Genomic DNA, 26,916 nt, shown 5'->3' on the forward strand with positions numbered 1-26,916 from the left:
TGGGAGAGCATCCCAACCTTGGCTGACTCTGTCTTGGGCAAGATGAACTGTGTCTGTGCTTCTCCGCCAGGCAAGGGACTTCCCTCATGAACGGCCGCCCTCCTGACTGCCTGATGGGACACTGTAGATAAGTTCACCGAGGCCCCAGAACTGCCGTCAACCGCTGCACTGGGCCCAGCTCCTGGCTGCAGTTTCCTTCCAGGCAGTTAGTTCCCCTGTAATTTTTTTTTTTTTTTTTTTTTTCAGTACTGGGGATGGAACCCAGGGCATTCTACCTCTGAGCTACACCCCAGCCCCATTTTTTTTATTTTTTTTTAATTTTGAAATAGAGTCTCACTGAGTTGCAAAGGGCCTCACTAAGTAGCTGAGGCTGTCCGTGAACTATGATCCTCCCGTCTCAGCCTCCAAAATGCTAGGATTACAAGTGTGCACCACCATGCCCGGTATTTGAAATTGAATTCTTTTGGCTTTTGAAATGTAGTCATTTCCCAGGTGAGAACAAAGCATGTTAACTTGATTTCCTTTAAAAACATTAAACGCTGAGCTGCGTGTAGTGGCTTGTCATCTCAGTACTTGGGAGGCTAAGGCAGTAGGATTGCAGGTTCGAGGACAGCCTCAACAAATAGTGAGACTCAGTAACCTAATCAGACCTTGTTTAAAATAAGAGTAAAATAGGGCTGGGGGTGTAGCTCAGAGGTAGAATGCCCCTGGGTTCAATCCCCAGAAATACACACACAAAAAAATTATATGCAAATTTAATGTGTGTGTGTGTGTGTGTGTGTGTGTGTGTGTGTGTGTGTGTATTACTGGGGATTGAATCCCCACAGGTGTTCTACCTTTGAGCTACACCCCACCCTTATTTTTATATATCTTTATATTTTATTTTATTTTTGTGTGTAGTACTGGGGATTGATCCAGGGGCATTCTACCACTGAGTTGTACCCCGTAACCCTATTTTATTTTTATTTTGAAACAGGGTCTTGCTAGGTTGATGAGAGTCTCTGTGATCCTCCTGTCTCATTCTCCCAAGTACTAAGATTACAGATATGTGCCATTGTGCTCTTTTATTTATTTTTTATTATTATTATTTTCTTTTGTGGTCCTAGGGATTGAATTTGGGGCATTGTACCTCTGAGCCACACCCTCAGCTTTATTTTATTTATTTATTTTTATTTCAAAAACAGAGTCTCACTCTGTTGATGAGAATCTCACTACTTGCTCAGGCTGTCCCGGAACCCGTGATTCTTTATTTTATTTTTGAAACACAGTCTTGGTAAACTGCTGAGGGCCTCACTAAGTTGTGAGGCTGGCCTTGAACCTATGATCCTCCTGTTTCAGCCTCTCAAGTACTGGAATTTCAGGTGTGCAACACCAACCCCAGCTCAAATATAACAATTTTTACTTTTTTTGGTACTGGGGTTGAGCTCAGGGGTTTTCTACCTCTGAGCTATACCCCTAGCCCTTTTTTATTTTGAAACAGGGTCTCAGCCAGGTGTGGTGGCACATGCTTGTAATCCTAGTATTTAGGAGGCTGAGACAGGAGGATCCCAGGTTTGTGGCCAGCCTCAGCAACTTAATGAGGTTGCCAGCAATGTAGTGAGACCCTATTTCCAAATAAAATATAAATATAAAATAAGTCTGGGGGTGTAGTCCAAGGCAAAAAGGCCCTGGGTTCCATCCCCAGTACCCAAAGCAAAAAAAAATAGAGTCTTGCTAAGTTGCTGAGGCTGACCTTGAACTTGCAATCCTCCTATCAGCATCCTAAGTACTGGGATAACAGGCATGTACCACCATACCTGGCTAAATAGATTTTTTTTTTTTTTTGCGGTACTGGGGATGGAACCCAGGGGCATTTCTACCTCCAAGCTATATGCCCAGCCCTATTTTTTATTCTTTATTTTGAAACAGGGTCTCACTGAGTTGCTGAGCACCTCACTAAGTAGCTGAGGCTGGCTTTGAACCTGGCGCGATCCTCCTGTCTCACCGTCCCAAATGCTGGGATTACAAGCGTGCGCCACCACACCCGGCTTATAATTCTTTATTTGAAGAATGTGAGTTAGTCTTCATCGCCCTCCAAGAGGGAGAGAAGAGAGTTAAGAGTGCCAGGCCCGCTACAGTGGCCTGTGGACACGAGGCCTGTAACCATTGCTCCCCTCAGACCTGACCCTGGTTTTGAGGTTGTTCAATAGCCCTGACCCTTTGTCTGTCAGGCTTGAGAGGCCAGCCAGGGGAGCCCCCGCCATCCTGGCTAGCCACGTGCCTTTCGGCAGAGCTCCTTCTGAGGAGTCTGCAGCGCAGATCTCGTCCGATCTCCCCAGCTGAACATCTTCGGATCCTCGTGGGTTTTTTCACTATCTATCCTACACTTCGGTCCCATCTCCCTGGCCCTTTTCTGCTCGTTCCACAGCCGGCCGAGCCAGCTGACCTGCTCCTCCTGGGTTGGCCCCAGGGCCTCCCTCACCAAGCCTCTGGTCCTCTGGGCTGCGTTTCCCCCACTTTTCAGCTGTCAGAAGCAGATGAAGATCTGCGGAGCTCAGGCTCCCCTGTGAGACAGCCCCTTGCTCGCTCCCAGCGAGAGCCGCTCTCCCTGCCCCGCTGGAGCTTGTCACCTGGGGCGGGGCACCTCTCCCGGCACTGACAGCTGTGCACTGTGCACTGAGTATTTTTGAATCTGCCTTTCTCCCCAGTAGCTCATGTGCTCCTTGATGCCAGCGTTCACCTCCGCCGGGCCCCTCACATCGCCGGAGTTCACACACCCAAGACTGCACCGTAGCCCCACCTGCAAGCCAAGTGGCTCTGCTTTGAAGCTGCTTCCTTATTCCTCTGTGCTGTCACCAGGATTTGGTCCCTGGAGCCCCTTAACTACCTCATTTTAGTTCTGCTCCGTAGCCACCTGTCAATCTTGGCCTCACCCCCTTAGAAACTCATCTTTGCCATGACAGCCACCGTGCTCCATGCTGAGCTAGACTCCAACTTCTAGCCCTGACAAATCACTTCCTACAGAGCCTCTTCTTAAAGTGACCCAGCCCTTTTTCCTCCTGAACATTTAGAAAAGCATTTTGAACCTAGAAGAATGGCTTTCTGGCTGGGCACAGAGGCCCATGTCTAGAATCTCAGTACTTGGGAGACTGAGACAGGAGGATTGTAGGTTTATAGCCAGCCTCAGAAACTTAGTGAGGCCCTGTTTCAAAATAAAGTAATAAGATAGGGCTGGGAGTGTAGCTCAGAGGTAGAATGACCCTGAGTTTCATCTCCAGTACACAAACAAACAGTAACAATAAAATTGAGAATAAAATGGGCTGGGTGTGGTTGTGCACACTTGTAATCCCAGCATTCGGGAGGCTGAGACAGGAGACCAGGTTTGAGGACAGCCTCGGCTACTTAGTAAGGCCCTTTGCAATTCAGTGAGACCGTTTCAAAATAAAGAACAAAAAAATAGGGCTGGGGGTGTAGCTCGGAGGTAGAATGCCCCTGGGTTTCATCCCCAGTACTGCAAAAAAAGTTAATTAAAAAAAAGGAAGCCAGGTGTGGTGGCGCACGCTTGTAATCCCAGCATTTGGGAGGCTGAGACCAAAGGATCGAGGTTTGTGGCCAGCCTCAGCTACTTAGTGAGGCCCTCCGCAACTTAGTGAGACTCTGTTTCAAAATAAATAAAAATTAGGGCAGGGAGTGTAGCTCAGAGGTCGAATACCCCTGGGTTCCATCCCAGACCCAGAAAGAGAGAGAGAGAAAGAAAGATAGGTAGATTAATAGATAGATAGGGCTGGGGATGTAGCTCAGAGGTAGAATGCCTCTGGGTTCCATCCCCAGTAGTGAAAATGAAATAAAATAAAATAGGGTCGAGAGTACAGCTCAGAGGTTGAGTTTCCCTGAGTTCAGTCCCCAGCACCACCATAAGTAAGTAAGTAAATAAATAAATAAGCGGATGAAAATGGCTTTCCAGCGCAGTCACATGCCGTTTCCCTCAGAGGTCCCGCTGCAGAGTCAGCTGCCAGGGAGACGGATGGCAGGGAGCACTCAGCCTGTGCTGTCTCTCGTGCTCCCCGCAGTGCTCCAGGCGGTGCAGCGGATCAACAGAGCCATCCTGAGGGGAGTAGCGGCTGACACCTTGAAGGAGCTGATGAGCCCCGACGCCCAGCTGCCTCCAGTGTACCCCTTTGCCTCCGCCGTGTACCAGCAGGAGCTGGCTGTGCTCCAGCGGCAGCAGGAGGGGGTGAGCCTCCTGTGCCCCTCAGTTTCTTCATATATAAAAAGGGACTCGTCGCACCTTTATCTTGTAGGGTTGTTGTAAGGGTTGAGTCAACATGTCCTTAGAAGAAGCCTGGCCGGCCAGGCTTGGTAATATATCTGTAATCCTGTAATCTGGGAGGCTGAGACAGGAGCATTGCAGGTTCAAAGCCAGCCTCAGCAACTTAGTGTGGCCCTCAGCTACTTAGCAAGACCCTGTCTTCAAATGAGAAATAAAAAGTCCTGGGGCTGTAGCTTGGAGATAGTTGTTATTCACAGTATTCTAAGCTGGGCGTGGTGGCGCACGCTTGCAATCCCAGCATTTGGGAGGCTGAGACAGGATCACGGTTCCGGCCAGCCTCAGCTACTTAGTGAGGCCCTCTGCAAGTCAATGAGACCCTGTTTCAAAATAAAGAATAAAAAAATAGGGCTTGGGGGTGTAGCTTAGAGGTAGAATGTCCTTGAGTTCAATCCCCAGCACCACACCAAAAAACAAACAAACCCCAACATTTTATTTGTAGAAAGGAAGGATGCTTCAGACAGGGAGTAGCATAAGCAGATACTTGAAGACGAGAGAAAAAAAGAAGTAGGCAGGGAAGTAGGGCCCCAGGTGTGGTTACACACACCTGTATCTCGGTAATTGGGAGGTTGAGAGAGGAGGATCACAGGTTTGAGGCTAGCCTCAGCAACTTAGACCCTGTTTCAAGATAAAAAAAATAAAAAGGGCTGGGGTGTAGCTCAAAGGTAGAATGTCCCTGGGTCTGATCTCTAGTACGGGAAAACGGGGGGTGGCAGCCGAGGCCTCTTGGTATACGGTGCATAGTGCAGGTGCCCATGTTGTCTGTGTCTCTGTGTGCCCAGGGCTAGTATGGTGTTTGTTTTTTTTTGTGTTTTTTTTTTTTTTTGCCATAGCGGGAGTTGAACCCAGGGCCTTGCACAGGCTGCCAGCCTAGTCCAATTGTGTGTGTGTGTGTGTGTGTGTGTGTGTGTGTGTGTGTATGTGTGTGTCTAATACTAGAGTTTGAACCCAGGGGCATTCTGCCTCCGAGCTACACACCCAGCCCTATTGTTTATTCTTTATTTTGAAACCAGGTCTCATTAAGTTGCGAAGGGCCTCAGAAAGTAGCTGAAGCTGGCGGTGACCCCGCAATCCTCCTGTTTCAGCCTCTCAAATGCTGGGGTTCCAAGCGTGCACCACCTCGGGCAGCTCTAGTGCAGTTCTTGATGCGAAGTAGGGACCAGAGGTTGGTGGCAGACATCACTAGTCAAGTGTGGGATCTGAGATCGGGTAGCTAGGTGTAATCTACGCTATTAGTTATGGGCTTGGCTGTGAAATGGGGCTATTAGTGGTACCTACCTCATTGGCCTGTTATGAAAATTAAATGATGCTGTGCGTGGAGTACCTGTAATTGCACACAGTCAGCATTCCTGTGTGTTGAGTGTTATGTTAGTGAATGAATCTGTCCCTGGGGCTTAGGGACAGGACTGGGGGCCTGGAAACCCCAGGCAGGCTGGCAGCTGCCTCCTCCAGCCCCCTTGGGAACCACCCTCCCTTCATCCGCAGGAACTTGGCCAGGAGGAGCTCTTTGTGGCTGTGGAGATGCTCTCAGCCGTGGTGCTGATTAACCGGGCCCTGGAGGCCAGGGATGCACGTGGCTTCTGGAGCAGCCTGGTGAGCCCTGCCGCGGGCCTGGCCGAGGTGGAAGGAGAAAACGCCCAGCGGTGAGAAAGGTTCAGCCATGTGCTTGGGGGTGGGGAACGTGGCCAAGATTCACGGCCCTACTGCTTAGAACTAGCCTTGAGCGTGCTGTGTCGTTCCGGGGCCCAAGCCTGCTCTTGATACATTGGCCTGAGTTTCTAACCCCAGAGGGGGTGGATCATAGTCATCCCCCTTTCCTCCATTGATTCATTGGGCAGCAATAGTCCCTGCCCAAGCCAGGCCTGGTGGTGCACGCTTGTAATCCTAGCATTTGGGAGGCTGAGACGGGAGGATGACGGTTCACGGACAGCCTCTGCAATTCAGTGGGACCCTGTTTCAAAATAAAAAATAGTTGCTGGGCGTGGTGGCGCACGCTTGTAATCCCCACGCTTGGGAGGCAGAGACAGGAGGATCGCGCAGGTTCGAAGCCAGCCACGAGCGCTGGCTTAGGAGACCCTGTTTCCAAATAAAAATATAAAAATAGGTCTGGGAGTGTAGCCCGGAGTAAAAGGGCTTCCAGGGACCCCAGTGCCACCAAAAAAAAAAAAAAAAAAAAATAGGGTTGGGGTGTAGCTCAGAGGTATAATACCCCTAGGTTCATTCCCCAGTACTGCAAAAAAAGAAGAGTCCCTGTCGAAGTTGCCAGGTACTATTCAAAGCACATTCCTGAGGCCGGGCGTGGTGGCGCACACTTGTAATCCCAGCATTTGGGAGGCTGAGACGGGAGGATCACACAGGTTCGAAGCCAGCCTCAGCTACTGAGTGAGGCTCTCAACAACTTAGTGAGATCCTGTTTCCAAATAAAATAGAAAATAGGTCTGGAGTGTAGCCCGAAGGGAGAAAGCCACTGGGTTCCATCCCTAGTACCACACACAAAAAAAAGAACATTCCTGCTCTCATCAAGCCTACAGGTGCAGAGAGGGGACCGGAATTAGATGGACTTTTTTTTTTTTTTTTTTTGGTGGTACTGGAGTGGAACCCAGAGGCTTAACCTCTGGGCTATACTCCCAGACCTATTTTATATTTTATTTGGAAACAGGGTCTCACTAGGTTGTTGAGAGCCTCACTAAGTAGCTGAGGCTGGCTTCGAACCTGTGTGATCCTCCTGTCTCAGCCTCCCAAGTGCGGGGATTACAAGCGTGCGCCACCACGCCCAGCTTAGACGGACATTTATGCAAAATGAAATAGGGAAAAAGGGGTAAAGGGGGAACACGATGGTTTTTCTGTTCATACATGGTTACAGATGGCCTCTTGGATAACGGGGTCCTGGAGAGAGAGCCAGTGGGCCCAAGTGGTCACCATGAGGCAGAGGCCTGAGAAGCAGTGTGCTGGGTGCATTCAAAGGACTCCAGGAAGGGCTGGGGCATGGTTCAGTGGTACGTGCAGGGCCCCGAGTTCCATCCCCAGCACTACAAAATACATAAAGCAAAGAAGCCAAGAGTGGCGGCATCTGCCTGTGATCCCAGTATCTGGGAGGCTGAGACAGGAGGATGGCAGGGTTGGGGCCAGCCTCAGCAATTTAGCGAGGTCCTCAGCAAATTAGCAAGATTCTGTTTCAAAATAACAAGGGCTGGGGATGTGACTCGGAGGTAGAACACCCTGGGTTCAATTCCAGATATCCTGTGCGCATGTGTATATACACACACACACAGCAAAGAACACCAGGAAGTGGCACTCAGCAGGGAGCGGAGTAGGAGACAACCATGGAGTAGCAGAGGCCAGACTGTGAGGGCCTCTGGCTCTTACACTGAGCAGGAAGGAAGCCACGGTATGGCCCACTTTAGAGGGCTCGTTCTGGCTCTTGTGCGGGGTGCACACTCCTGTTCAGAGATCAGGAAGGTGCCACGGCCCGTGACGGGGAAGAGAACCCAGAGGGCGCGCTGCCCTGGGCCCATGTGCCGAGCTGGCACGGACTTGCCGGAGTTGGGCTGGCGCTGCCCGGCTGCTCACCTGGCTCTTCTGCCCTGCGCCAGTTACTTTGAGGCCCTGGTGAAGCTGCGGCAGGCGCGTGGTGAGGATGGGGCCTTCCTAAGCTGGAACGACCTGCAGGCCGCTGTCGGCCAGGTCAACGCCCAGGTCCAGGAAGAGACGGATCGTGAGTACAGGGCAGTCCGGGCAGGGGGTGGTGGCCCTGCCCAGGCAGCCCCTTCCCTTGGCCGTACGCCCATGGCCCTGCCCACCCACATCTCTCTTCCTCAGAGGTCCTCGCAGTCAGCCTCATCAATGAGGCTCTGGACCAGGGCAGCTGTGAGAAGACTCTGTCTGCCCTGCTGCTTCCTGCGGCTGGTCTGGAAGATGTCAGCCTTCCCGTGGCTCCTCGGTACCACCTCCTCCTCATGGCAGCCAAAAGGCAGAAGGCCCAGGTAAGGTTAGCCACTTTGCAGCCAGGTGAGGGTCACCAGGGCAGCAGCGTGGCCACCATTGTCTGGGCCTGGGACACAGAACCTGGGCTGGCTCCCTGCTCTGATGCTTCGTGACCACTTGACCTTGAACAAATTCCTTGATGTCTCTGAGCTCTGTGATAAAAAAAAAAAATTATATATATATATATGAACAGGTCTGGGAGTGTAACCCGGAGGTAGAAGGTTTCTAGGAACCCCAGTACCACCAAAAAAAAAAAAAAAAAGTGCATCCCCTGCCTCTCTGTGCCCCCCAGAATGAGGGTGAACATCAAGTGAGCTGACGATGGGGCTTCAAAGTGCATCTGCCAGAGAGGGAGTAGAGTCGGGGCCACCCTCCAGCTGACAGGGCAGGCGCAGGCCATATTGACCCATGGCCCTGTGTCATCGGCCCTGTGTCATCCCCTACTCCCTCACGAGGTCAAGGAGTGCAGGGCAAGAAGGGAGAAGAGAAGCCGGGCGTGGTGGCGCACACTTGTAATCCCAGCATTCGGGAGGCTGAGATAGGAGGATCTCAGTTTGTGACAGCCTCAGCTACTTAGTGAGGCCCTCTGCAACTCAGTGAGACCCTGTTTCAAAATAAAGAATAAAAAACTAGGGCTGGGAGTGGAGCTCGGAGGTAGAATGCCCCTGGGCTTTATCCCCAGTACCGCAAAAAATAAAGTAAAATAGGGCTGGGGGGGTAGCTTGAAGGTAGAGTGCCCCTGGGTTCCATCCCTAGTACATAAATAAAATAAATAAATAAATAAATAAATAAATAAATAAATAAATAAATAAATAAATAAATTAGGGGGTAAGCCAGGCGTGGTGGCGCACTCTTATAATCCCAGCATTTGGGAGGCTGAGACTGGAGGATCGCGGTACGTGGACAGCCTCAGCTACTTAGTGAGACCCTGTTTCAAAATAAAGAATAAAAAAATAGGGCAGTGGATGTAGCTTGGAAGTTAAATGCCTCTGGGTTCCATCCCCAGACCTACAAAAAAAGGGGGGGTATGACTCAGAGGTAGAATGGCCCTGGTTCAATCCCCAGTACTGCTAAAAAGAAGGGGGAGGGGTTGTGTATATAACTCAGAGGTAGAATGCATCTGTGTTCAATTCCTAGTACCACCAAAAGAAAAAAGAGGAGGGTGGAGATTGTCATCCCTGTGGCCCCAGTGTCTGCCTTCAGTGTGGCTCCAGCCTGGAGAGACCAGCCCAGGGTCTTGTCTTTTCTTCCTCTCTCTTAATTTGCCAGGTGACAGGAGACCCTGGAGCTGTGCTGTGGCTGGAGGAGATACGCCAAGGCGTGGCCAGAGCCAACCAGGACACAGACACAGCCCAGAGAAGTACACAGCCCAGTGGGCACTGGGAGGGGAGGTGGGGGTGGGGCCCTGGCATCCCCAGCCCCGCCTTCAACCTCTGTGGGGAAGAATATCACAGTCAGAGCAGGAGTATGCTAGGCACGGTGGTGCATGCCTGTAATCCCAGTACTTGGGAGGCGAGAAAGGGGGATCACAAGTTTGAGGCCAGCCTCAGCAACTTAGCAAGACACTGTTTAAGCCAGGCATGGTGGCGCACGCTTGTAATCCCCACGCTTGAGAGGAGGAGACAGTAGGAACATGCAAGTTTGAAGCCAACCTCGCTGGCTTAAGAGACCCAGTTTCCAAATAAAAATATAAAAAAATAGGTGTTTGGGAATGTAGCCCGGAGGTAGAAGAGTTTCCAGGAACCCCAGTACCACCCAAATAAATAAATAAATAAATAAATTAATTAATTAATTAAAAATAAAAAATAAAAAGGAGAAGCTGGATGTGGTGGCACACACTTGTCATCCCAGCATTTAGGAGGCTGAGACAGGAGGATCACTGTTCAATGCCAACATCAGCTACTTATTGAGGCCCTTTACAACTCAGTGAGACCCTGTTTCAAAATAGAGAATACAGATTAAAAAAATAAGGCTGGGGGTGTAGTTTGGAGGTAGAATGCCTTGGGGTTCCATCCCCAGTACCAAAGGAAGGAAGGAAGGGAGGAAGAGAGGGAGGGAGGGAGGAAGAAGGAAAAAGCAGGAAGGCTACCACATAGACACAGGTGGGCTTCCTGGAGGTCAGCGGGCAGGCTGAGAACTCAGAGTCCACTGTCACTCTCTGTGGGCTCTCTCCCTGCAACGTGAGGGTGTGGTCACGTGCTGGCCAAAGAGCCATCCTTCCGCCGGAAGCTTGAGTTTGGGTTCCAGCAGTTAACTCTGGCAAGAGAAGGTTCTATCTCGGGTGGGAGAAGGGTCGGCAGGAGTGTGGGGAGGAGAGGTGGGATCGGTTCCCACGGACCTTGCACGAGGGTACCGCATCCTGCTCTTTATCCCTGGCTTCAGTGGGAGCCTCCCGTTCACCACCCCCACCTCTGGTCCAGCTGCCACTGCCTCCTGTCCACCACTCCCACCTCTGGTCTAGCTGCCGCTGCTGCTGTCAGACAGTGAATTTGTGTTCCTCTGAATCCTGTCCCTTGGACGGGACAGGGCACAGGGCAGGGTCTCGGGGAGGGCTGACTGCTGTCTCCTTCCACCCCTGGCAGTGGCCCTTGGCGTGGCTGCCATTAACCAGGCCATCAAGGAGGGCAAAGCAGCCCAAACAGAGCGGGTGCTGCGGAACCCCACTGTGGCCCTCTGCGGGGTCCTTCCTGACTGTGCCGAGGGCTACCAGCGTGCCCTGGAAGGGGCTGTGGCAAAGAAGCGGCGTCCAGGTAATGGCCCCCGCCTGACCGTCATCTTCTCTGCCCGCCTGAGTACCTGCCGCCTCTTTGGAATCTCTTCTGCTTTGCTTTCTGCGCAGGGGCCACGGCTTTCTGGGTTCAACATAACATGAAGGATGGAACCAGCTACTACTTCCATCTGCAGACATTCCAGGGGACCTGGGAGAGGCCACCCAGCTGCCACCTCAACACCTCCCACCTGACTCGGGAGGAGATCCAGGTTTGCAGGGCTCTTGCCAGGTGGGGATGTTGGGTGAGGGGAGCCTGCAGGAGAGACCCACCCACCAGAGGGCCCCTGGCTCCCTCTCCTACCACCAGTCAGCCGTCACCAAGGTCACCGCTGCCCACGACCGCCGACAGCTTTGGAAGGCCAACGTTGACTTCGTCATCCGGCTCCAGGCCCGCCTCCGCGGCTTCCTCACTCGCCAGGAGTTTGCTGAGCGCTGGCACCTTCTGAGGACCCGGCTCCCAGCGGCCATCAAAATCCAGGTGGTACAGGGCCTGGGATGTAGCTCAGTGGCAAAGCGCTTGCTTTGCAAGTGTGGTGCTCTGGGTTCGATCCCCAGTTCCAAAAAAAAAAAAAGACAAAAAAAAAAATCCATTCAAATAAAAAAGTATAAAAATAGGTCTGGGAGCATAGCCCGGAGGTAGAAGGGATTCCAGGAACCCCAGTACCACCAAAAAAAAAAAAAAAAAAAAAAAAAAAAAATCCAGGTGGTTCTAGCTGGGCATGGTGACGCACACTTGTAATCCCAGCATTTGGGAGGCTGAAACAGGAGGATCTAGGTTTGAAGTCAGCCTCAGCTACTTAGTGAGGCCCCTTTGCAACTCAGTGAGACCCTGTTTCAAAATAAAGAATAGGTGGGCGTGGTGGCGCATGCTTGTAATTCCCGTGCTTGGGAGGCGGAGACAGGAGGATCGCGCAGGTTCGAAGCCAGCCATGCTGGCGTAAGAGACCCTGTTTCAAAAATATAAAATAGGACTGGGAGTGTAGCCCAGAGGAAGAAGGGCTTCCAGGAACCCCAGTACCACCAAAAAAAAAAAAAAAATGCCAGGCGTGGTGGCGCACGCTTGTAATCCCCGCGCTTGGGAGACAGAGACAGGAGGATCGTGCAGGTTCGAAGCCAGCCGTGCGCTGGCTTAGGAGACCCTGTTTCCAAAATGAAAATGTAAAAATAGGTCTGGGAGTGTAGCCCCAAGGTAGAAGGGCTTCCAGGAACCCCAGTACCACCAAAAAAAAATAATAATAATAATAATAAAGAAAGAAAGAAAGAAAGAAAGAATAAAATTAGGGCGGTGGAGTATAGCTCAGAGGTAGAATGCCCCTGAGTTCCATCCCCAGTACTGCTAAAAAAGGGGGAAAAAGGATGCAGGTGGTGACTCTGGCTGCTGGAGGTTCAGGCCAGGGCTACCTGAGTGCAGACAGCCCCCTTCCTCTACTGAGGAGGGCTGACATAGTCCTTGGTGAGAAGCCCAGACTGGAGCTGACAGTCAAGGTATAAAGTACAGCTCTGCCACCTGTCAGCTGCAGACCTTGCAATACTCTGCCTCAGTTTACTCCTTGGAAAAATAGGGACTGGGGTTGTTGCAAGGGTTCAGTGAGGTAATTTCTAAAGTACAGGAATCCCAGTACTTGGGAGGCTGAGACAGGAGAATCACAAGTTTGAGGCCATCTTGGACAATTTAGCAAGACCCTATTTCAAAAAAATAAAAATAAGCCAGGCGTGGTGGCGCACGCTTGTAATCCCCGTGCCTGGGAGGCTGAGACAGGAGGATCGCACAGGTTCGAAGCCAGCCTCAGCTACTTACTGAGGCTCTCAGCAACTTAGTGAGACCCTGTTTCTAATAAAATATAAAATAGGTCTGGGAGTATAGCCCGGAGGTAGAAAGCCTCTGGGTTCCACCCCCTGTGCCACCAAAAAAAAATTTAAAAATTAAAATAAAATAAAAATAAAAAGGAGCTGGCGTGGTGGCACATGCCTGTAATCCCAGTACCAGGGAGGTCAAGACAGGAAGATCACTGATTTGAGGACACCCTCTGCAAGTAGTGAGATTCTCATCAACCTGCAAGACCTATTTCAAAGCAAAAATAAAATAGGGCTGGAGTAGTAACTCAGTTAGAATGCCCTGGGTTCAATCCCCAGTACCAGAATAAGTAAATAGATAAATAGCCCGGGGTTATAACTCAGAATCAGCATGCCCTGGGTCCAGTCTTTAGAATGGAAAGTTTAGGTAGTGCCTGGCACTGTTCAGAGTGAAGCAGGATGTGGCCGGGCACCGAGAGGATGTCTTGGCTTGATGGTCACGGGGAGGACACAGTGGCTGGACGGGAGTGGGTGAACTGTCCCTAGAGAGAGGAGAGTCCTCTGCCTGTTCTTGGGAACCGGCCCCTTCACCTCGTTCCCCAGCCTGCACGCAGTCCCCCTCTGAGGTTGCCCATGGTAACAGGGGACTGGGGCCAGCCGGGAAGATGGCAGGGGCCCTGTGCAGGCCAGGAGTGATGGGAGCCTCCCAGGTTGCTGCGACCTGACAGCCTCATGGAGATGCTGGCGGTACAGAGCTGCCCTGTTTAATAAGTGCTTCTCAGCCAGGCGTGGTGGCGCACGCTTGTAATCCCAGCATTTGGGAGGCTGAGACAGGAGGATTGCAGTTCGGAGACAGCCTCAGCTACACTTAGGCCCTTTGCAATTCAGTGAGACCTTGTTTCAAAATAAAGAATAAAAAACAGGTCTGGAGCCGGGCATGGTGGCGCACGCTGGTAATACCAGTACTTGGGAGGCTGAGATAGGAGGATCGTGCAGGTTCGTAGCCAGTCTCAGCTACTTAGGGAGGCCCTTCATAACTTAGACCCTATTTTCAAATATAAAATAGGTCAGGGGTGTAACCCTGAGGTAGAAGGCCCCTGGGCTCCATCTCCAGTACCACACACACACACACACACACACACACACACACACACACACACACGGACAAAGCTATTTCTAAGGCCCCAGGGGACCTGCTAGCATTAACTTTTCTATCTTCGTGCTCCACAGGCTCACTGGCGGGGTTATAGACAGCGGAGGGTTTACCTGGAGCGGCTGCAGTACTTTAAAGCAAACCTGGATGCCATAATCAAGGTAGCTGTGGCAGTTTGGGTGGATTGCTATCTCTTATTTATTTTTGATTTTTTTATTCTTACATTTTTTTTTTTTTTATACTGTGGGTGGAACCCAGGGGCATTCTACCTCTGAGCAACATCCCCAGCCCAATTTTTCTGTTCTTTCTTTATTTTTTAAATATATTTTTATTGGTGCATTGTAGTCAAACATCTTAATGGAATAAAAAACTTGTGGAGATATACATGTACACATGTATCCCAATTAGCCTCTATCCAGTCCCCATCCCATTCCCTCCCCCTCCCTCGATCCCATGCTTGATTTAGTGATTGACTTTGATAGGTTTGTTTTAGTACATCATGTGCTTTGAAGAGTTTCCAACCCCCCCATCCCCTTAGATAGGTCACCTTAATTGCTCCACTGTAGGGCCCCTTCTTCAACTAGAGTTCCTCCTATTACCCGTTTCTCCCTTGTTTTTGCATATTAGGGGAAGCATCTGATTCCTTATTTTTTGTGACATTTTCCTGTAGATGCCATAATTTTGCTCTCCTTTATGGCTGGGTATAATTCCATTGTGTACATATCCCATAGTTTTATAATCCACTCAGCTGTTGATGGACATCTTGGCTGGTCCCACAGTTTGGCAATGATGAATTGTGCGGCTATGAGCACAGATACTCGTGCATTGGTTTGGCCGTTTGGTTTTCATTCTTTTGGGTAGATACCCAGAGGTGGCGTTGCTGGGTCACATGGTAAGTTCGTTTTCATTCTTCTGAGGCTCTTCCATGCTGTTTTTCAAAGTGGTTACATTAATTTGCAATCCCACCAATAATGTTTTAGAGTTTCAACTTCTCCACACCCGATCAATTACAGTTAATCTCTTCCTCGAAGTCCTACTTTTATTTTCCACACTATTTTCCATTTGCTGAAATCATGACAGCCAGAAGGTGAGCGACTTTGACGAGATGATCCACTCACACTCAGTTTTCTAATAGAGGTCACTTGGATCTGGAGATCTGCTGAGAGATGGGGTGAGGCAGCGGCAGCTTCAAGTGCTGCCTGACCGCGCGATTGCAGGGACCCAGCCTCACAGGCCCTGGCACTGACCTTGCCGCATGGCAGGTTCCGATCCTGGCCTCACAGGCTGAGCAGCGAGGCTGTTGCCGGGGCCTGCGAAGCCAGGATCTATTCTTTATTTTGAAACAGGGTCTTACTGAGTTGTAAAGGGCCTCACTAAGTAGCTGAGGCTGTCCACGAACAGCGATCCTCCTGTCTCAGCCTCCCAAATACTGGGAGTACAATGGTGCACCACCACGCTCTGTCGTTGCTGTCTCTTGAGGGGCCTTCAGAGCAATTCTGTAGTCCCCTCACCTCCAGTGACCTCTGGTGCTGGCCCTAAGGCAGTGTCTCTCCTCCCAGATCCAGGCCTGGGCCCGGATGTGGTCAGCTCGAAGACGGTACCTGAGGCGCCTGCGCTACTTCCAGAAGAATGTGAGTGTGACCCTGCTCTGCGCCCCGCACCCGGCCTTGGCCATGTGACCAGCTACCCCGTCACCATCTGTGTTCATGGCAGGTTGGCTCTGTCGTGAAGATCCAGGCATTCTTCCGAGCCAGGAAAGCCCGGGGTGATTACAGGATGTTAGGTAAGCTGTCTGCCCCCCCCCGCCCGCTGGCCCACCCCATCTGCTGGTGAGATTAGACCCCCAGAGCCCGGCGGAGCTGGGCAGCTCTCTTGAGGATGCACAGAAAATGAATTGTTGGTGCATTCAGGAATGTGGCACAAGGGCGCTCTCTCTCGCGCGCTCTCTCTCTCTCTCTCTCTCTCTCTCTCTCTCTCTCACACACACACACACACACACACACACACCTTCCCCAGGCCCAGCAACTGACAGCTTGTCACAGGCAAAGCCCTATTCCTGGGTCTGTACCAGGCTTAGCTTGCCTGCCAACTCTTGCTACCATTTTAGAGCAAAGTGAAAAGATTCTTTCTCCTCTCCCCAGAGTCCAGCCTTCTCTAACTTTGTTCTTTTCCCCAGACTCTGACTTTTCGGCCTCCCACCTCAGCAGTCCTGCACACATAAGGCTTGACACAAGGCCCGATGGGCACGCAGTCATCCTGCCATGCTGGAGAACTTAAGACGCTCTGCAGGGGGCGCCATATTCCCGCCTGTATTTCCCTCAGTTGGAGAGCACGCAGAGCCTTAAGGAGGCCCCAGAGGCAGCTCCTGACCCTGTCCCTTCAGCCCACAGCCCAGCCTTGAGCATCCTTCCTGTCTGTGGAGTTGCCTAGTGCAGCCGCCACCTTCCCCCCTGGCCCTGGCTTCTGAAGCAGTAGACCCCTTCCTTTCTGGGTTGGGAGCTCACTCCGCCTTCAGGGTGATGTGCTGACCTGAGCCACCTCCTTCTCTCCATCCCGCCCCTCCTGCAGGCAGGGGCCTCAGGGACCCCGCCATGCAGATGCAGGGAGCGTCTTTCCTTCCCCACCTTCCCCAGCCTGGCTTCTTTTTTTTTTTTTTTTTTTTCTCTCACTTTTGCACTAATACCACTGCCCTGGTCTCTTATTTTATCTTATTTTTCTTATTTTCCCTCTATTTTATTTTTCTTCTTCTTCTTCTTCTTCTTCTTCTTCTTCTTCTTCTTCTTCTTCTTCTTCTCTCTCTCTCTCTCTTTTGAGGTACTGGGGATACTGGGGATGGGGATGGAACCCACGGGCATTCTACCAAGCTATACCCCCAGCACTATTTTTTATTCTTTATTTTGAATCAAAGTCTCACTGAGTTACAAAGGGCCTCACTAAGTAGTAGCTGAGGCTGTCTGTGAACCGTGATCCTCCTGTCTCAGCCTCCTGAATGCTGGGATTACAAGTGTGCACCACCATGCCCGGCTTTTCTTCTCTTTAAATTCATGATTTTTCTGGAGAAAGTTGCTCTTCTTAGTTCTATCTCCCAACTTCATTAGCCCCCGGACTCTACGGAGCTCGGCCTCTTACTGGCTGTGTGGCCCCAGGCAAGTCGCTTAATCTCCTTTGCCTCAGTTTCTTCCTTCGTACCAGGAAGATCATGATGCCTGTCTTGAGCTGGACGAGTGGCCCATGCTTGTCATCCCAGCACTTGGGGGGCTGAGACAGGAGGATCACAGGTTTGAAGCCAGCCTCGGCTACTTAGCGAGGCCCTCTCCAACTTAGTGAGACCCTGTTTTAAAATAAGAAATCAAATCAGGTTGTGGCTATAACTTAGAGGTAGAATGCCTCTGGGTTCCATCCAAAAAATAAATAAAGTCTGGGAGTGTAGCCTGGAGGTCGAAAGCCCCTCTATCCCCAGTAACACACACACACACACACACACACACACACACACACACACACACACATCTGCCTCCTTCATCCTCTGGTAGCTATGTGGCCCTGAGATGTTACTTACCCCTCTGTGACTCACTGCGCACCTCAGGAAGGTGAGACCTTGCAGGGTTATTTAATACCCTTAGAACAGTGTCCATCACACAGTAAATGTCGTGTTAGTTACTGTTTCCTGGTTCAGAGGCTTCTTCCTCTTCCCCCTCCTCTTCCTCCTTCCTTCTTTCCCTCAAATACCAAATTATCCTGTTATGAAACCCAGTGGCCGCCGGCTCTCGCTGGGCTCCCCACGCCTGAGCAGAGGCTGGGGGTGGGAGGGTAAGAGCTGGGTTGGCCCGGCGGTGGGGAGGGAGTGAGGACTGAGGCAGTGAGGAGCGGGGCTTGGCTCTGGGTGGGAGGTCTCAGGGAGAGGCCTGGGCTGGGGCGCACTGGGGCAGCGGGAGAACAGCTCCGTTAGCACCCCCACTATAGAGAGGAGCTTGGGATGGGCCCGGCTAGGAGGCTGCAAGCAGAACCAGTTAGAGGAGCCTGGGCTGGAATCTGGGGGACAAGGAGCCTGTGGCAGGTGTGCCAGCCCAGCCCTCCTCCTGCCTCCAGTGCACGCGGCCCACCCTCCCCTCAGCGTGGTGCGCAGGTTCGCCCACCTCCTGAGCCAGAGTCAGCAGGACTTCTCGGCAGAGGCGGAGCTGCTGAAACTTCAGGGAGAGGTGGTCAGGAAGATCCGCACCAACCAGCAGCTGGAGCAGGACCTCAACCTTCTGGATATCAAGATCGGGCTGCTGGTAAAGAACCGGATCACCCTGCAGGTGAAGCCACCGGCCCAACCCCCAACCCGCAGCCATTCTCCAGTTGCTAACCACATTTTTAAAAACATGTGGAGCCGGGCGTGGTGGCACACGCTTGTAATCCCAGCTTTCAGGAGGCTGAGACCAGAGGATGGTGGTTCGCGTACAGCCTCAGCTACTTAGTGAGGCCCTCTGCAACTCAGTAAGACCCTGCTTCAAAAATAAAGAATAAAATTGGGCTATGTATGTAGCTCAGAAGTAATATGCCTCTGAGTTCCATCCCCAGTACCGCAAAAAACAAAAACAACAAAAAAAAAAACCACCATGTAGATTCAGCCAGGCGTGTGGCGCATGCTTGCAATCCAGGACTTGGGAGGCTGAGACAGGAGAAGTGCAGGTTTGAAGGCAGCCTCAGCAAGTATTGAGACTCTCGGCAAATTAGCAAGGCCCTGTTTAAAAATAAAAATGGGGCTGGGGGTGTAGCTCGGAGGTAGAATGCCCCTGAGTTCAATCCCCAGTACCACAAAAAAATAAATAAATAAGCCGGTTGTGATGGCACACTATTGTAATCCCAGCATTTGGGAGGCTGAGACCAGATCGCAGTTCCCAGCCAGCCTCAGCTACTTAGGCCTTATTGCAACTCAGTGAGACCCTGTTTCAAAGTAAAGAATAAAAAATAGGGCTGGGGGTGTAGCTCAGAGGTAGAATGCCCCTGGGTTCCATCCCTATTGCCACAATAAATACATACATACATACATACATACATACATACATACATGAAACTGGAATGTTTGGCTCTACTGATTCCTAGTGACCAGCAGTGAGCCATCATGTAACCTCTAAGACTCCCCTACTTAGTGCACTGTAATAATGAGAATGTCTACCTTCCCCAGGCCAAATATAGATGTAGGTATGAAAGCTTCTTAAAATGTAAATTTCATACAGATACACTGTGACAAGATGGTAGTGACATAGTGACATCTCTGCCTGAAATTTATATAATAGTCTAATAAGAAATAATATCAAGCCAGGCATGGTGGCACATGTGTAATCCCAGGATCTGGGAGGCTGAGACAGGAAGAGCCCAGGCTCGAGGCCAACTCAGGATAACGGAGCAAGACCCTATCTCAAAACAAAACAAAAAGGGCTGGGAATGTAACTCAATGGTAGAGAGCCCCTGGGTTCATTCTCCCAGTACCACAAAGTGAAAAAAAAAAAAGAAATGGAAACCAAAACACCAAGTGGACCCAAGGCCCCCACCCAGCGACGCAGTCCTCTGTGGGGACTCCTCCCTGTGAGCACAGAGGCTTAGGTGAAGGCTGGGGCAGTAGGGACCCTCCCCACTCCAGAACTGTCATTCCCTGGCTTGTGCGATTCCCTGAGCTGTCGAAAGCCCTGGCCCTTCTAGGTGCTGGTTCTAGACTCTGCATTCTGCGCTTGGTGCTGGCCGGGCTGGTTGTATCTCTGACCCCGCCCTGCAGGAGGTGGTCTCCCACTGCAAGAGACTGACCAGGAAGAATAAGGAGCAGCTGTCAGATATGATGGTTCTGGATAAGCAGAAGGGGCTAAAGGCGCTGAGCAAAGAGAAACGGCAGAAACTAGAGGCTTATCAACACCTCTTCTACCTCCTCCAGGTGAGCAGAGGACTAGAGAAAGAGAAGTCACTCTAGCCAGGCATGGGGGCACACGCTTGTAATCCCAGCATCTGGGAGGCTGAGATAGGAGGATCCGGGTTCCCAGACAGCCTCAGCTACTTGTGAGGCCCTCTGCAACTCAGTGAGCCCCTGTTTCAAAATAAAGAATAAAAAATAGGGCTGGGGGGTAGCTTGGAGGTAGAATGCCCCTGGATTCCATTCCCAGTATGCCCCCCCAAAAAAAGAGAGAAGTCTCCACTACCTTGCCGCCCGAGCAGGGCCCAGGACCTTGAAACCTCTTCTATGCCTTTTCCCCACAAAAGGGGTCCTTTTCCTTCATCCCAGTGCCCCGTCCCCAGAGAAAAAGACTGCCTCCTCCGCTATTTACACAGGTCATTCCCAGAACCCTGAGAAGGTGTGGCAGTGAGTTCCCACTCCAGCCCTTCCTGTCTCCCCGCTTGTTCACAGACCCAGCCCATCTACCTGGCCAAGCTGATCTTTCAGATGCCACAGAACAAAACCACCAAGTTCATGGAGGCAGTGATTTTCAGCCTGTACAATTATGCCTCCAACCGCCGGGAGGCCTACCTCCTGCTCCAGCTCTTCAGGACTGCCCTGCAGGAGGAAATCACGTAGGTCCCCTGGGCCCAGGGCACCTGCTGGGAGGCTGGGCTGGAGATGCCCCCAGGTGCCTTCCGTTGCAGGCGGTGGGGGTGGGTTGGCATCACAAGACCACTCTTCTTGGCCTCTTGTGCAGACTGTGAGTTTCTGGGGCAGCACAGCAGGATGGGGCAGGCTGATATGTCAGCGGAAAGGACAAGACAGAGACAGGACATTCCTTAAGACAGGAACACCATAGCCAGACATGGTGGCTCACGCTTGTAATCCCCCCAGCATTTGGGAGGCTGAGACGGGAGGATCGTGGTTTGAGTACAGCCTCAGCTACTTAGTGAGGCCCTCTGCAATTCAGTGAAACCCTGTTTCAGAAGAAAGAATAAAGTTGGGTGTGGTGCCACATGCTTGTAATCCCAGCATTCGGGAGACTGAGACCGGAGGATTGTGGTTTGCAGACAGCCTCGGCTACTTAGGCCCTCTGCAACTTAGTGAGACCCTGTTTCAAAATAAAAATTAGGGCAGAGGGTGTAGCTCAGCGGTCGAATGTCCCTAGGTTGCATCCCCAAACCTGCCCCCCCCAAAAAAAAAAAATTAGGGCTGGAGGTGTAGCTCGGAGGTAGAATGCCCCTGGGTTCCATCCCTAGTAACGCAAAAACAACAAAAAACAAACAAAAAATGATGAGGACACCAGTCCTGGAAGTTTGGAAGAAGCAACTTCTCCAAATGGAGAAGCAGCTACCTGTGCTACAGGAGGCAGGAGAGCAGCTCCACTGACCTTCCCAACCACAGGTCAAAGGTGGAGCGGCCCCAGGACGTGGTAACAGGCAACCCCACGGTGGTGCGGCTGGTGGTGAGGTTCTACCGCAATGAGCGTGGCCAGAGTGCGCTGCGGGCGATCCTGGGCAAGGTCATCCAGGACGTGCTGGAGGACAAGGCGCCCAGCGTCCACACGGACCCCGTCCACCTCTACAAGAGCTGGGTCAACCAGACGGAGGCCCAAACCGGGCAGCGCAGGTGAGTGGATGGCCAGAGGGGGCGCCCTCTTCCATCGGATTCGGCTTGTGCTGGGGGCTGCCTAGTGTGCCGGAAGGTGACTTAGAAAGGGCATGCTGCTTCATGCAAATAGGACACCAGCCCTGTGGGAGTAAATAAGGTAGCCTTTCAGAAGTGATGTAAATGACGCCATGCTGGTGCGCTTGAGGGAAGATGAGCAGGGATGAATATGCAGGTGTGCCTAATTGCCCTGTCAGGACCTGCACATGATATGCCAGAGTTGTTGGGAGTTAGGATATAGACTCCGCATTGAGAAGAGGTGTAGATGAATATTCACTTTACAGATGAATGGGCAGACGAGACTGGGAGACATAGGTTGGCCCCGTACGTTGGCCACTAGCTACTCAGGTTGGCGAGTAGGGCCGGCGGCAAGGAGCCACTGAGAAGGCCCGGCAGTCATGGTGGCTGCTCCGGGGCGCAGGAGGCCTCAGGGGAGGGGGACTGAAGCCACTTTCCCTGTTGTCCCCGGTGCCAAAGACTATTTGACAAGCAGACCCCGGTTTCTTCTGCTCCCCTTAAGAGTCTTTGCGTTGAGCCGGGTGTGGTGGTGCACGCTTGTAATCCCAGGACTTGGGAGGCTGAGACAGGAGGATTGCAGGTCCGCGGCCAGCCTCAGTTGCTTAGTGAGGCTCTCAGCAACTTATTTGAGACCCTGTTTCCAAACAAAATATAAAATAGGTCTGGAAGTGTAGCCTAGAGGTAGAAAGCCCCTGAGTTCCATCCCCAGTACCACCAAAAAAAAAAAATAATAATAATAATAATAATAAAGTCTTTGCATAGGTTCTAGGTTCTGCATAGGTTCTAGGTTCTGCATAGGTTCTGGGTTCTGCATAGGTTCTGGGTTCTGCATAGGTTCTAGGTTCTGTGGTCCTTCATACACGCTCCAGGCCCCCGGGGCACTCCCGCGTCCTGCTCCTCCCCCTGCTACCTGCAGTTCTTGCCTTAGCAAGTCAATGTGAAACTCTGTTGTCGGGAGTTTAAAGGAGAGGGCCTGGGGAGCAAGGGCACAGGAGGGGCCCCAGCTTCACTTCCCTCTCTCTGCCCACAGCCACCTGCCCTATGATGTCACCCCCGAGCAGGCCTTGAGCCACCCTGAGGTCCAGAGACGACTGGACATCTCCCTGCGCAACCTCCTCACCATCACTGATAAATTCCTCGTGGCCATCATCTCATCTGTGGACCAAATTCCGTACGTGTGACAGGCTGGGCACGGGGTGGCAGCAGCGCCAGGCTGTGACGGGGAGGGTAGAGCAGGGTGAATCCTGAAGAAAGAAGAGCGGGAAGGGCGACAGAGCTGTCGGGGGGCTCCAGGGGCTGTGGGGGGGAGGGATGGACGCCCTGCCAGGAGCCGAGACAGCATTCAGCAAGCAGGGCTGTGTGTGGCCCACCAGGGGCCCATGGGAGCCAGGGACGTCATGGCAGGCACGTATTATAGTCTGAGAGGGATTGCGGATAAAATGGAACTCTTTGGTCAAAAAAATCCAAAATAAGAAATACTTCATACTAGGCAGGCATCATGGCACAGGTCTGGAACCCAGTACTTAGAAGTCTGAGATGGGAGAATTGTAAGTTCGAAGCCTGTCTCTGCAACTTAGCAAGACCCCATTTCAAAATGAAAAGCTGGGTGTGGCTGACACAGGAGCCATGCGGGCTGGAGGCCAGCCTCAGCAACCAGCAAGACTCCCAGCAACCTAGTGAGGGCCCCGACTCAAAATGAAAATAAAAAATGGGGCTGAGGGTGTAGCTTGGAGGCAGAATGCCTCTGGATTCAATCCCTAGTGCGACACACAAAAAATAAAATTAAAATTAAAAATAGGCCTGAGGAGCCAGGCGTGGTGGTGCACACCTGTAATCCCCATACTTGGGAGGCTGAGCCAGGAGGATCGCAGGTTCACGGCCAGCCTTGGAAAGTAGTGAGACCCTGATTCAAAACAAAGAATAAAAAAATCGAGCTGGGGGTGTAGCTCAGAGCTAGAATGCCCCTGGGTTCCATTCCCAGTAACACACCAAAAAAAAAAAAAAAAAAAAAATAGCCGGGCGTGGTGGCGCACGCTTGTAATTCCCGCACGTGGGAGGCGGAGACAGGAGGATCGCGCAGGTTCGAAGCCAGCCACGCTGGCGTAAGAGACCCTGTTTCAAAAATATAAAATAGGTCTGGGAGTGTAGCCCGGAGGTAGAAGGGCTTCCAGGAACCCCAGTACCACAAAAAAAAAAAAAAAAAAAAAAAATAGTTCAAACTAACAAAGCATTTTATAGTTATCTCCTTTTTTAAAATTTGTCAGTGAGTGGTTTTTGGAAAGCAACTGAATGGAAATGTTGCCTAGGTGCGCACCCTTGAGACCCATCATTTGGCTGCCAGCCTTCCTGGTGCTGCCCAGGGCAAGGTAGGGGGTGGAGGGTGGAGCCCAGAGTTCATAATCCAGCCCCAAACTAGAGAACTGGATCAAGAGTTTACAATTAGAAGACACAGAATTGGGAGGCTGAGACAGGAGGATCATGGACAGCCTCAGCTACATAATAAGGCCCTTTGCAATTCAGTGAGACACTGTTTCAAAAAAAATAAAGAATTTAGGCCGGGCATGGTGGCGCACGCTTGTAATCCCTGCGCTTGGGAGGCTGAGACAGGAGGATCGCACAGGTTCCAAGCCAGCCTCAGCTACTTAGTGAGACCCTGTTTCCAAATAAAATATAAAATAGGTCTGGGAGTATAGCCTGGAGGTAGAAAGCCTCTGGGTTCCACCCCTAGTACCACCAAAAAAATAAAAAAGAAAGAAAGAAAGAAAGAAAGAAAGAAAGAAAGAAAGAATTAAAAAAAATAGGGGCATACGTGGTGGCACACGCTTGTAATCCCAGCGTTTGGGAGGCTGAGACAGGAGGATCTGGTTTCAGCCTCAGCTACATAATAAGGCCCTTTGCAATTCAGTGAGACACTGTTTCAAAAAAAAATAAAGAATTTAGGCCGGGCATGGTGGCGCACGCTTGTAATCCCTGCGCTTGGGAGGCTGAGACAGGAGGATCACGCAGGTTCGAAGCCAGCCTCAGCTACTTAGTGAGACCCTGTTTCCAAATAAAATATAAAATAGGTCTGGGAGTATAGCCTGGAGGTAGAAAGCATCTGGGTTCCACCCCTAGTACCACCAAAAAAATAAAAAAGAAAGAAAGAAAGAAAGAAAGAAAGAAAGAAAGAATTAAAAAAAAATAGGGGCATATGTGGTGGCACACGCTTGTAATCCCAGCGTTTGGGAGGCTGAGACAGGAGGATCTGGTTTCAGCCTCAGTTACTTAGTGAGGCCCTTTGCAACTCAGTGAGACCAAGGTAGAATGCCCCTTGGCTCCATCCCCAGTACTGTAAAAAAAAAAAAAAAAAAAAAAAGACACAGAAGATTGTTCTCAGCCTAAGAAAGGGACATCAGAGATGAGTTGTAAACTTCCGGCTTGTATGCCCTAGGAGGTGGGAGGCAGGACCCTCAGCTGCTCTGACAGCTGACAAGATTGATAGCCTCAGAGCTTCCAGCACTGACCTGGGACTTGGTTGTGAGTGTCACGTACCCAAGGGATAGGCTGAAGGTTCCTCAGGGGAGACAAGAAAGTCTTAAAGAAGAGACTCTTAAGCTGGGCGTGGTGACTCGAACTTGTCACTCAGCATTTGGGAGGCTGAGACAGGAGGATCGCGATTCACGGCCAGCCTTAGCTACTTAGTGAGGCCCTTTGCAACTCAGTGAGCCCCTGTTTCAAAGTAAAGAATAAAAAATAGGGCTGGGGGTATCTCTTAGAGGTAGAATGCCCCTGGGTTCCACCCTATTACTGCAAAAAAAAAAAAAAAAGAAGAAGAAGAGGAGGAGGAGGAGGAGGAGGGTCGTCTTGGGTCGGGCGGGAGGTAGCCTCCTGAGAACCTTAGCAGATGGCAGGCCCTGTCCCTGGTACTGACGCCAGGGCCAGAGCTGTTTGGAAGGCAGCGGCAGCGGGGCCTGGCTGTGGGCAGCCGGGGGACAGTTCTTGGGCTCAACTCTGACGTCTTTGGGAAGCAGAGCAGCCCAGGATGGTTTCCAGAGCCCTGAGAAGGACGTGGGCAGGGCCACAGCATGACTATTGCTTTGTCTCCAGGTACGGGATGCGCTATGTGGCCAAAGTCCTGAAAACAGCCCTGGCAGAGAAGTTCCCTGACGCCCAGGAGAGCGAGATCTATAAGGCAAGTATGTCCCCTCTCTCCCGTGCGGGGCCTGTGGTCCTCAGCCTACGCAAGGACAGGACAGGAGAGCCAAGCAGGGAAATGTGCTCCGCCCGTGGTCGGGCCGCTGCAGGCTTCGGACAGCAAGCAGCAGGGACGCCGCTGGGTTCCTCATGGGGAAGCCTGGGTCTTGCTCAAGGGTGCTCCAGAGCCACCCGCTCCGGGGCCATTTTTCCATAGAGAGAGAGGCTGGCCCCCGGGTCTCTTCCCGCCATGGCAGCTGGGAACAGGGGTGCCTCTGGAGGGCCTGTGGGAGTCTCCTCTGCCCACAGGTGGTGGGGAACCTGCTGTACTACCGCTTCCTGAACCCAGCCGTGGTGGCTCCCGACGCCTTCGACATCGTGGCCATGGCAGCAGGCGGCGCCCTGGCTGCCCCCCAGCGCCACACCCTGGGGGCCGTGGCCCAGCTCCTGCAGCATGCTGTGGCCGGCAAGGCCTTCGGGGAGAGCCGGCACCTGTGCGTCCTCAACGACTACCTGGAAGAGACGCACCTCAAGTTCAGGTCTTGTTCCCGGCATCTTGCCCCGCCCTGTCCCTTTTGATTCTTCTCCCCTCTGGGGTCATGGAGGAAGACAGGCCTGCGGGCAGGTGTGGCAGGGCTCTCCAGTGGAGAAAAGAGGACAGTTGGGGGGGGTCAGTTCTGATAGGACATTGGGACGGAAGCCAGCAGGACCGAGGCTGGACAGGCAGGGCTGGCCCGAGCAGCCGCTGGAGGGGCAGGGCCTGGCCGCGGCGTGCCCTCCCCACACGCGCACTCCCTCCCTCTGGGGACAGGAACTTCATCCGCAGAGCCTGCCAGGTGCCGGAGCCAGAGGAGCGCTTCTCGGTGGACGAGTACTCAGACACAGTGGCTGTGGCCAAGCCCGTGGTGTACATCACCGTCGGGGAGCTGGTCAACACGCACAGGGTGAGGGTCCTGGTCCCGGTGGGCAGGGCCGGCCTTATGCACCCTTGGGCAGGCCCAGCTCAGCCCCACAGTCCCTCTCTCTGTAGCTGCTGCTGGAGCACCAGGACTGGATTGCCCCCGATCACCGGGACCCGCTGCACCAGCTCCTGGAGGACCTCGGGGAGCTGCCCACCATCCCCGACCTCATAGGTGCGT

General features: G+C 52.0%; 1 protein-coding gene across 1 annotated transcript in view; it reads left to right on the forward strand.

The window, feature by feature from the left end:
* Positions 1–26,916, forward strand: part of IQGAP3 (IQ motif containing GTPase activating protein 3) — a gene marked incomplete at its 3' end in the record, with an annotated part of 47,725 nt that overhangs the window by 14,045 nt on the left and 6,764 nt on the right. Inside the window, exons 12-31 of the mRNA XM_080693170.1 lie at positions 4,050–4,213; positions 5,792–5,949; positions 7,900–8,021; positions 8,126–8,289; positions 9,560–9,650; positions 10,873–11,040; positions 11,130–11,269; positions 11,368–11,538; positions 14,085–14,168; positions 15,567–15,638; positions 15,721–15,790; positions 18,097–18,305; positions 19,766–19,918; positions 20,387–20,550; positions 21,323–21,547; positions 22,635–22,775; positions 25,691–25,775; positions 26,087–26,316; positions 26,589–26,721; positions 26,808–26,910. Coding sequence (XP_080549296.1) covers positions 4,050–4,213; positions 5,792–5,949; positions 7,900–8,021; positions 8,126–8,289; positions 9,560–9,650; positions 10,873–11,040; positions 11,130–11,269; positions 11,368–11,538; positions 14,085–14,168; positions 15,567–15,638; positions 15,721–15,790; positions 18,097–18,305; positions 19,766–19,918; positions 20,387–20,550; positions 21,323–21,547; positions 22,635–22,775; positions 25,691–25,775; positions 26,087–26,316; positions 26,589–26,721; positions 26,808–26,910 — 2,847 coding nt within the window. The remainder of the gene's footprint in view (positions 1–4,049; positions 4,214–5,791; positions 5,950–7,899; positions 8,022–8,125; positions 8,290–9,559; positions 9,651–10,872; positions 11,041–11,129; positions 11,270–11,367; positions 11,539–14,084; positions 14,169–15,566; positions 15,639–15,720; positions 15,791–18,096; positions 18,306–19,765; positions 19,919–20,386; positions 20,551–21,322; positions 21,548–22,634; positions 22,776–25,690; positions 25,776–26,086; positions 26,317–26,588; positions 26,722–26,807; positions 26,911–26,916) is intronic.

This window comes from Muscardinus avellanarius (assembly GCF_963383645.1).
Source record: "Muscardinus avellanarius genome assembly, chromosome: 3".
NCBI classification, from domain to species: domain Eukaryota; kingdom Metazoa; phylum Chordata; class Mammalia; order Rodentia; family Gliridae; genus Muscardinus; species Muscardinus avellanarius.